General features: G+C 38.5%; 1 protein-coding gene and 1 pseudogene across 1 annotated transcript; both read left to right on the forward strand.

Moving 5' to 3' along the window:
* The first annotated feature begins 639 nt into the window (after positions 1-639).
* Positions 640-1,306, forward strand: LOC137956703 (protein RADIALIS-like 4). The gene is made up of 2 exons (XM_068804295.1): positions 640-923; positions 1,085-1,306. Exons 1-2 carry the CDS (start codon positions 640-642, stop codon positions 1,110-1,112), a joined length of 312 nt encoding a protein of 103 aa, XP_068660396.1. The 3' UTR covers positions 1,113-1,306.
* Positions 1,307-3,602: 2,296 nt separating this feature from the next.
* Positions 3,603-10,422, forward strand: LOC137956902 (SPX domain-containing protein 4-like; annotated as a pseudogene).
* Positions 10,423-11,042: the final 620 nt, after the last annotated feature.

An 11,042-nucleotide genomic window follows, 5' to 3' on the forward strand; every position in this document is an offset into this window, starting at 1 on the left:
CTAAAAGCTCCTCTCCGTGCGGCGAAATACAGCTCCACAATCTACATATTACAGCGTAACCAAATATATTCTGCTTATCTTGAGCTTTTACAAAAGTTAATTCGGTGTCAGTAAGACACAAATATGGCAAGAAGAAAAGAGAATAGAAATGAATGGCCTGAAACAGGGGCGAGCAGCCCCTGGTTTTTAATTTGTAGTTATGACATCACATCGCTGGTGTGTAACGTTTCACTGACATCTAAACTGAGAAGCAGGCTTCACAGGCTTCACATCTTAATCTCGCAGGTTAAAAAGCAGAATAACGGCTGAGAGAAGGAAAACAAGGAAACAAGTGTGTTATGAGTTTATCACGCAAAATTTAGCGCAAGAGAAATACTTGCCTAATCAGCTCCTCCGATCCCCTGTACTGTAACTTCTCCCCTTGGTACCTGTCTCCTCTCTCTTCCAGGATGTCTTCTCCTCATGCAAAAAACACTTGGGACTCCCGGGTGGGGCCCTTCAACGCCATCCACCATACCATTTACCTCTCCTTTCCATCTATAAATAGGAGCTCCGCTTCAGGGTCTCCTGCATTCCCTTGTCTGCTTGTTCGTGTCCTTGGGCTTCTCCTTATTCCTTGTTACTTCTCCAAGTACACAGATGGCCTCCCGTTCCTTGAGCTCTTCTTCTTCGTGGACTCAGAAACAGAACAAATGCTTCGAGAGGGCGTTAGCCGTCTTCGATAAGGACACGCCGGATCGCTGGGAGAAGGTGGCGTCCATGGTTCCAGGGAAAAACACTGAGGAAGTCAAGCGCCACTACGATGTGTTGGTCGAGGATTTGAAGTGTATAGAGTCAGGCCAGGTTCCCTTTCCCAACTATAAGAACACTGAAGGCAGCAAGGCTAATGGGAAGACAACGCTCATCAACGACGACGACCACAGGTTTTGAATACATTTAAGTTTTCAAGCCTTCGTACTGAGAATCCAATTCCTTTTATCTATTTTCTTTTTTTTAACTGATCATCATCAATCTTGATTAATTTATATGAGACGACCTTCTATGAAACTCAACATTTCGCTTCTTGTTTTGTCCACATTCACAGGCGCCTCAGGTATCTGAAGTTGCAATGAACTTGGAACTACTGCGACCACAGGAAGATGTTTAACTCAGTCGATCGAAATCCACTAGATAGGAGACGGCTTTTCTGGGTGATATGATCGGAATAGTATCGTCCTTCTTTGTCTCTCTTTCTCTCCCTCTCCATCTCAGCCGCTGCCACCCCCCTCCTGTTCCATGTCTACTTTAATAACAAGAGTATGTAACTAGTGCCTAATTAACTAAAGGACCTGGCTTCCAGTTATTATTCTTTTCGCTCTTTACAGTTCACCTTGCGTTGAACTAACATTGGCGACAACGACAAATAGTACATCAGATGTAACTCAAGTCTCGCTAAGAAGATGCACTGGTACTAATACGTAACTGAAACGATTATTTAGCCTTCCCTCAAATAATTGCTCTTGTTTGTAGCAAAAACAGTCAGATTTTAATCACATATTTGAGCTTCGAACAATGTCTACAATCATAAGTTTCGCTTTCCGCGGAAGAAATTGTCACGTTTCTTTCTCTTTTCCGATGTATGTAGAAGGCCCAAACTGAAAATGTAGTGGTCGCCTGAGGATTGTGATTTTATTACCCCGGTCAGTGGTTAATTGGGTATTTAGAATTTTATACCTGAGGATATGATCTTACTCCCGATGTGATCGAGAAAAATTGACAATCCCCTGTTTTACGTCCAGACGTTTTCGTGATTTGTTCATGGCCGCAGAACCAGTGATCAGGAGAACAATTTTTGTGGTGCTAGTTTCTGTTGCAAGTCTTCAATTCGGAGTCTCGTTTTCAAATGATCTAACACAATCATGCGGGAGAAACCAGAAAATACCCAAAAACTTCATCAAAATAATTCAAAATGAGGCGCGAAATGCTTCGCCTACATATGGTTTGATGAAAACAACTTTGCATGGGCACGAACAAACAACAGAAAAGTTTTATTAAGTTTTCACTCTCTTTTTGTGACAAGATAATGCAAACGATGACCAGACCATGTTCTTATCAGATCATGTAGGATATGAATAGGATATTCGTTGCAAAAAAATCCTTTCTTCATTTATCTGTTTATTAATTTTTCGGAGTGGGGGCAGTATGGGGTTTATGTGGTTCTTTATGTGCAACGAATCAAGATGATCAAATAAGGGAAAAAAAGGACGATCCTTGTGTTAGATCAAATAGGCTATACAATGATATAATACCACATTACAGCTTACCTTTTCTCACAAAACTGTCATTCAATTTTGAGTTCAGCTCATATTCAACTACTAACTAAATTCTGAACCTTAAATCCTAACCCCGAACTCCTTCAAAGTTGTTGGACCAGATCCGTTCATACTATTGTATCTCATTCACGTGAAAAGACCCCACCTTTATACCCCTTAAAAGGGTCCCACTCTGAGACTAACTAGTCATATGAAATCTCACTTCTTCAACTCTTTGACGGAGTATTTGGCAATCATCGGACTTCAAGCTCAAAAGAAAAAAAATACTATTATGATAACTGCTTAGAGAATGAATTGTCAAAATTACTTAAGCTGGTCACGATTAGTCATTCTATATTTGAAGGGTAAGAAAAAAGACAAAGTTCATTAGGGATGACCTTCCTATTCCATTAAATGAAGATTTGGAAACTGAAGATAATCAGGTTATGACTGGATATGTAATACCCTGGATCCTGATTTAAGAAATCAAGTACTAAACTATGGCATAACTAAAGAATTAGCTAAGGAAATATGAAATTCCTTAGAATATGTTTATGCACAAGAAAGTAATTTGTCATGTGTTTTGAGCTATATGCCAAAATGTTTAACCTCAAGAGAGGTCAGATGTCAGCCATTGCATACTATAGTGAGCCGGTTGGTATATTGCAGGAGGTTAGTGTTTACCATCTCATTACTATGAATGAAAGAGAAGTGCACAATGTTAAATTTTTGGATGGATTAGGCCATGAGTTTGACTTTATTGGAGTTTAATTATTTGCCTTTGAGGATGTTCAATCATTCTCCACAACTTATAATTGAGTACTATATGCAGAGAAGGCTATTATAGCACACTCTCTAAAGGAAAAATTGGAAACTATTACAATACATAAGAAACAATTAATGCATCTTATATAGTCTTTGTATTGAAATAGTCAATTCCAAGAGGTACTTTATTTAAAAATTAAAGAATTATTATTTAAAAAATCAAATAGTCATAATTATGTGTAATTTTGATAAATTGTAATTTTTTTATTAAATACCCCTATTAAAATTAAACTAAAATATGGGGAGGGGATTCTAGATCACCAACCTGGCTTCACATGGGTGGATCGAGCCGTCAAATTCGATTTAGACAGGGTTACACAATTCGGATTCAGACCCGACTAAGCCTGGGCAACTGGGCACGTGAAATCTAGTAGTCTGAGCCATACTATAGAAGGGGTGAGTCCAGCCGTTCGCGCCGACCTGCCTCCTCTTGAATCCACGTCGACACGGCCAAGTCGTTTCTCTAACATTTCGGCCTTAGCCGCTTCTTGCTATCAATCCAACATATTTCTGTAATTCCATCTGGTCTGATCCATGTCGCTTCCTCGTGGACGAGTATAGAATCTCTGCTTCCTTTCGGTATTCCACTCTCCAAGAATTATACTCTGCGGGTGTTCTAGAAAGTAAATTCTATGAGATAAACCAGGAAGTATGAAGTTCGGGAAGGAATTCAGAACTCACCTGGACGAACCACAAGTTCCTTCGTTACAAACCATTGAAAAAGTTTCTCAAGCAGGTATACCCTGCCGAGGCCTCTAATCATCTATATGATGATGGCCTTCCTCCTGATGCCCCCACAGAAGGAAGAGGCACTCCCTCGATCGGTCTGGAGGAAAGGTTCGTAAGGATCCTCAATGAGGAACTCGAAAAGTTTAACTATTTTTACTTTGACAAGGAAGAAGACTTTGCCATACGTCTACAGGTTTGTTTTTCTACTCTCTTTTCGTTTTTCTAGCTCGTTTCTCGTCCATTATCTTGAATTCGAACTTAATTTCTTACAATTTTCTCACTCAAATTTCTGGATGCATTGGGTCAGAAGAGAATTGCACAAGTTGTAGTTGTCTCTTACGAGGAGACCATTTCTGATATGAAAAAATTATAACCAAATCACCCTTCGCTTACCCAAAAAAAATAATCGACCTTCATATTATGTGATATAAACTGTTAAAATTCAAAACGAGTATTGGATTCGTGCAGCATCGGAAGCATCTGCAATTTTGACTGATAGGGACATGGATGGAAGTTTAGTTCCAGGTTGAATCCATGGAGAATGATTGTTTTAATCTGAATTAGCATTCCTGCTTTTATTAGGGTAAAAAAGGTTAAACCCTAGAATTAGGGGTTGGCATGGCTTGCAAAGTTACAGATAATCCCTAAGTTGAAAGTCGACAGCTATAAGTCAGAAAATCCATGGGTTCTATAAGTCAAAAGAGTAGAAGTCTGGATTAAAGAGTTATTGAAGATGTTATAATTTTTTTTTGAAAAGGATGTATTAATAAAACAGAAGAAAATTACAAAGTTTGAGGGAGCATTTCCCTTACAACCAGAGATTGTAGGGTAGCTCCCTCCTTAGCAAGTACATCTGCCACTGAATTTGCGGACCTCGGAATGTGGGTTCAACAACAAGAAACAATCGAGGTAATATCTAAAATTTTTTGAATGTATCCCAATGTCTCCACAGAGGAGAAGACACTCTCTCACACCATCCAATCACCACTTTAGAATCCCCTTCAACTTGGAGGGGTCCACTACATCTTTCTTTGAAAACACGAAGACCGGAGAGGAGAGCCTGTAACTCTGCATTCGTAGAATCAGAAATTCCAAGGGGGCCCGCATACGTGAAGAGCTGATTACCGGAATGATTTGAAATTACTCCACCATAACCGGAAATACCAGTGTTGCCAAGAGATGAACCTTCAAAATTTAGCTTGAGATAACCAGGAGCTGGAGGAGTCCATTCTTGCATGACCGGAGGCTTTTTTCCAATGTGTATCAAAGCCAAGTTTCTCCAATTTTCACGAATGGAGGAACCCAGATAGGGAGAAAATGCTTTTTTTGTTAAAAGCTAAGTAGATATGTAACCCACCACTCTGTCCGCAACCCAGTCTACAGATTCACTTTTAGCATCAAATTGTCTTTTATTCCGCTCGTTCCAAAGCCCCCACGGGATGAAACTGGAACAGGCAGAGAGCATCATCTTTCCAAGACGCGGCATAGAGGTACCCAAGAGTGAGTTACTAAAAGTGAGGAGGTCCTCCGCTATGCAGAATTGAAGCCCAAACTTACCAAGGATGCTTATCCACACCTTCCAAGAGAAAATGCAGTGTAGGAGAATGTGCCTGATAGTTTCATTCTCAGAGTTACAAAATGGACATAAGGGATCAATAGAGGGATGACCTCTTTTTCGCAATACATCAGCCGAGAGGATTTTACCTTGACAGGCACTCCACATGAAGAATTTTACCTTTGGAGGGGCACATAAACGCCATACGAAATTGATCCCATTCTCCCTCCATGCCGAATTACTTCCGTTTAAAAATCCGTATGCCAATGAGACCGTGAAAGACCCCTTTTTGTCCGGCCACCAAATGATTTGAACGAAGCGACTAAATCCAATAATCGGCTAGCTTCCAATGTTATAATTACAATGTTTATCAAGCCTTACTATAGTAATTTTTTATTATTGCTATTGGAAAACCATCACTACCTCATCAATTACTTGAATGCAATTGGTGGATATGTAGATCCCACTCATTAATGGTTGTCCTAGTTACATTTTGAGGGGAGCAATCTTGAAGGGGATTCTAAAAGTGTCATTAGCTGGTGTTCAGGGAAAAAGGAGGTTATCCTCCAGTTCCTTGTTGTAATGCTGCCCCACACTTGATTGTATTCTGTTTGCCCTTGGGCTTTGAAATATAAAGGCTCTTTCTAGAAAAAAAAGGAGCTCAAGAGGGAACTCTGAACAATCAATTGGAGGTGGTGCCCTTCAAGATAGTAAAAGTCAAATAGTGCTTGTTTACTTGGTCCCTTTAGGGCATACCGATCCTGTAGAGGCAGAGTCGAGAGCTCTTTTGTAGGGTCTTTGATTCTACAGATCCTCTTTTCAAGGCCTTTGATGGTGGAGAATCTACTTGCAGTATCTGTTGGATTTCCCATGGTTTGACCCTGCCCTGGTGACTGCGTCATGTATTTGATGCCATTATGAATTTCCAAGATCAGTTTATGGTGCAGGTGTCACACTTTACTCATGCAGCCAACATCATAGCAGATTCTCTTGCAAGAGATGGAGCCATCTAGCAACACCTTATTGTTGTGATGATTTTGCTCAGTTTGTACAGTTGACACTTTTGCCTTCTTTTTTTGGCGTTCAATTTTGGTTTATTGTTCATTAATTTGTGGTCTCCCATCCCGCAGGGGCTTTCTCTTTAATATAATTCTCACTTTAATCAAAAGTATATTAGCTTAGATCTTATTTAAAGTAATTGTCAACCCTTGTTGGGAACAGTGATGAATTTAGAGTTTGGAGTATAATTACAGGATCTACATGAATTTTGTATGAAATTTTTTCCATCTACTAGTACTGTAGTATAGACAACCCTCCCACCCCAAGTGGCCTTTTGTGGGGTAAAATCACCTACCTATTAAATGAATGGACAATGAAAGACACTGTTTAGACTTTCAAAAGCCTAAAATATTTGGTCCAAGTATGGCACAAAAAGGGTTTGGATCAACCACTGCACAATTATGCTCTCTCCTTCAAGGTCTCAAGCTTTATCATTCCTACTTTGTGAGCTGCTGAAAATTGAAGGAAACTGCAACACTATAATAAGTTGGTTCAGGAAAGCTCAAAAGCTTCCTTGGAGGCCCTGGAATGCCGTATTTTGAAGTTTGTAACCTAGTGAGGAATTGTGTTTGTTACTGGACTCATGTAAATCGTTCTGCCAATAGGATGGTATGGAATGTGAATAGAGAGGGAGTTGATAACCATTCTCTTGTTGTTACGATCAACCCCCCTCTAGTTTCTTGTGCTTTAACCTTCGGACTTTTAATGAATTCTCCTTTCTCAAAAAAAAAAAAAAAGGGTTTCAATGCCCATGATAAAATTGGCATTTCTTCCATGAAATCCTAAATTTAGCTGTAAATTATGTTTTAGAATGGTTACATACTCTTCACATTGAAAATTATAGTGCTGATTCATTAGCTAAAGAAAGGTGCTCCCTCAATTTTTCCTTGTAAGTAGCTTCTTTCTATTCTCTTTGGCGTCAGCCTCAATAAAAATCATTCTCTCTCAAAACAAAAAAGACCTCATAATAAGTCACTGGATGTGTCCACCGTTCGGTTGTCTTCTTGTTAGTGTTAGCTTAAACTTTAAAACAGAAATTTTTGTAGCTTGAGGCTTTCAATATCCTCTTTTCTTCTATAGAGACTCTTCCACTTCTGTTAAATTTTATTTGCTCTCACAAGGCATTTGTTAAATCATTGTTGATCAATAAAATTCCGAAAAAGAGAAACATAGAGGAAGAACAAGAAAAGGGCCATAAGATTGCAAAAAGTCAACTTTTTGAATTGATTTTCTTTCCACTTATCAACCTGTTTTTAAGGCCATTTTGTTTTTTTAATGGTTTTATGACATTTTATTAGTAAAGTTTGAGTTAAAAAAGGAATGATAAATTACTCATAGAAGCATAAGCTAGTTGAGATTGCTAACCGTTTTTTTTTTTTGTTGAAATAAGGGTAATTCATTGAAGTAAATGGCTCAAACTCTGAGGGAAAAAGATGTCCCCTACTACAAGATGATATCTGGAAACCTCTGCTTTAGCCAATTCATCAGCTATTGAATTTTCTGATCTAACAACATGAACCCAGACAACCAAATCTTTACAAAAATGAATAATTTCCTCAAAATACTACCAAAGACGGCAGGACTCTTTTGTGCACAAAGCCATGCAGATCGATGATGTTGGCAACTTCGGTTCAATCCAAGGTCACCTCGGTGATTGCCTCTTATTGGTCTTGGTTTGTCACTTCAATTAGTTGAACAGATTCTTCTTCCTTTTACAATTTACTGCGTTGCCATCACATGGACATCAGCACCAAATGCAATGAAATGATAAAATTAGCCATTAAATCAGTTGACAAGTATTCTTTCTCCACATACTGGCACCTACTGTGCTGAATTCCCTTTCAACTTGTATGTGAGAAACTTTAAAGTAGGTGGAGAAAAGAATACTCAAATTGTCACAATAACACTCTTAGGCATGGTGACCAGGTCTGACAACCCTGGATAGAATCCTTGTTAGAATCTTATTTTTGTAAAATGACTAAGATACTATCATTTAACTTTTCTTCTCAAAAAAAGAAATACTATCATTTAACTTCATATACTTCACCTAGTCTTGTAAAAGGTTTCTTTACAGTACATTTATTGTTTATTAAATAATTAAAAAAAGGCAACAACTTTTTATTTTATCCATTATTTTGAGTGCTAAGGCAACAACATCAGGTATCCTTTAAGGATAATTTATGAAAACTAAATTGTCTTCTTTCAAAAATAGCCAAAACATATGCCATCTTTGGTGTAGTATGAAACTTGAAGTCCTTATTTTCAAAACCACAAAAAATGAGGCTGAATGGTTCTTTATTTAAAGAAGTTTTCTATTAATTGTCTCTATTTATTAGTAGGTCTTCTAATGCAGAAGGTCATTGCTAGAAAAACAGTTAAACAAATATTAATACAGAAGGTTCCATTATTCAGAATTTTTTATGGATCAATAAATGAGTGAAGATTTTCTCTCTTGTATAGAAAATCTCTAACTCTAATAAGGATTCTTGCTTCTTCTTTATGAGACACCTTGAAGCTCTGGCAGGGAGAGAAAGGAGTTCCCAGTGTGTTAATCTCCCCCTCTCATTTAGGTGAAGGAGTTTTTTTCCTTTTGTCCTTTCAACCTCCAAGAGTTCAACCAAAATCTACACAATTTAATTATAACTAGCTCACAGAATTTCTTCTGATGTTCTGTCTCATCTGCTATAATATTACTTTCATATGTTACACCTGCAATAATGAACTAGAGCTGTCAATCTGACTTTCATATGTTACACCTTCTGATGTCAGATTCTGCCAGCTTACCAAAAACCCAAAAAAAGAACGATAGTTTCTCCCCAGTTACTTCATTTGACATTTTCCTAATTGCCGTTACTACATGAGCTTAAGGAAAGAATAGAAAAAGTCAATGAAAAGAGTAAAAAAGACAGAATCTTCACATCTGAGAGTCAATTTAGTGAGGAAATGTTGGATATACTCAAAGACTGGTCACTATTCATGGAGAGATGGTCCTTCTGAAAAATTATAGTTCCCTCAACTGGTATGCTATTATCTTTGTATCTGATGTTTGCATCGATGGAGAAAGGAGATTGTGACTTTTTGTTTTTTGAGTGTTTTCTTTGTCTGGTTTTTAATATAGGACTTGTGAAAATACTAAAGAAGTATGGCAAGAGAACGGAAGGGCTGTTGCGCCTGCCTTTCACACAAACTTGTTCTTCACCGGCCATTTTTTACCACAGAGCCTCTTACAAGGTTAGTGCATGAATGTGAAGCCAACCTTGAGGTTCTGTTTCCCTTGGAGGTGGAGGTGATTGAATCAAATCAACAGCAACTGATGGATGCATTTGATAGTGAGAGTGACTCAGAGACTTACTCTTCTTGCTTGTTACCATGGTCAACACCCTCTGCATCGGAGGAGACTATCGATTTACACAGAAGTACTCTTGCTGCAATGAGAACTATTCAGGGTCTTCAGAGGGCTAGCTCTACCTACAATCCTCTATCTTTTGCATCTTTCTTTCACAACCAAGATGAGGATGGTTCAGGAGCTGTTACAGCTGAAAATTCTGTTACTTCTACCTCAGAGTCCAACAATTTGCAAACTAAGGATGGGACATATCAAATTGTTCGTTCGAACAGGTAAAAACCGAATAAGTGATGAGGGGTGACGGGCCTTCATTTGCAAGTTGATGGTCATCTAAGTGACTCACCAGGTTGTCACAACTCGTGTGGAATTGCGTGGCTAATGTCTTTCCGAAGAAATTCTGCTATAATGTTCGTGTAATAAGAAATCCAGTTTGAAGTCATCAGGTTCCCTTGAAGAATTTTTTTTATGTTGGGTCGTATAGTTTGGGGGAGAAAATTGGGTTTTGGTTCCAATTGGCTCCATCGTGCGGCTTCCATGCCATTCACACACGCCCTGCATTTTGTATGCTTTACAATTCAGTCACTCGCGTAATGAGAGTGTAATTCTTCTTTATTAGAGTGGTGGAAATGTAAATACGTGTTATCGGATAGTTCTTAGTCAGAATGATAATTGATACTTTAAAGAATAATAGATTAACTACTGAAAACTTGAATAAGTGCGGTATACATTCTAGGAGGTGATGCTAGTATTGTGAAAAATGAGCTGCAGAAATCGTGAATATAACCTGTCTATTTAGCATCTGCATGCAGCTAATAGCACCAATGGCTGGTTTCAAGACCTTTTTTCCTGAAAACTCTCCTACAGACTAACTAAACAAAGACATGTAAAAATCAATGTAAAAAACGCATTACTTATTTAAAGCTACGAATCCTCAGTGGGAAGTGGAAGTGTTGCATTTTTGTTATTTGGGTTGTTTACCGAAATGAATCCTTTAGTCGTATCGTCAGAGCATTCTCGTCATGTCACTGTTACCCGCTTCCATGTTCCCATCGCCGATCACCACTGTTTAGTGTTAACCTCACTTGTAAGTTGTGAGTAGTGTAATGAAGCAGAATCAAATCTTAATTCACGACTAGCTAGAGAGAGACAATCAATGGCTCTTTAAATGTGTGTAGGTGTTATTGCGGGACTGGCCAGGAAAGAGGACATTTAAGAAGACTCTTAAATGGATTGCCAG

The sequence above is a fragment of the Aristolochia californica genome, unplaced genomic scaffold (assembly GCF_029961685.1).
Source record: "Aristolochia californica isolate CCGP_79_NKW_82.1479 unplaced genomic scaffold, dmAriCali1.0.hap1 SCAF_2, whole genome shotgun sequence".
NCBI lineage: Eukaryota > Viridiplantae > Streptophyta > Magnoliopsida > Piperales > Aristolochiaceae > Aristolochia > Aristolochia californica.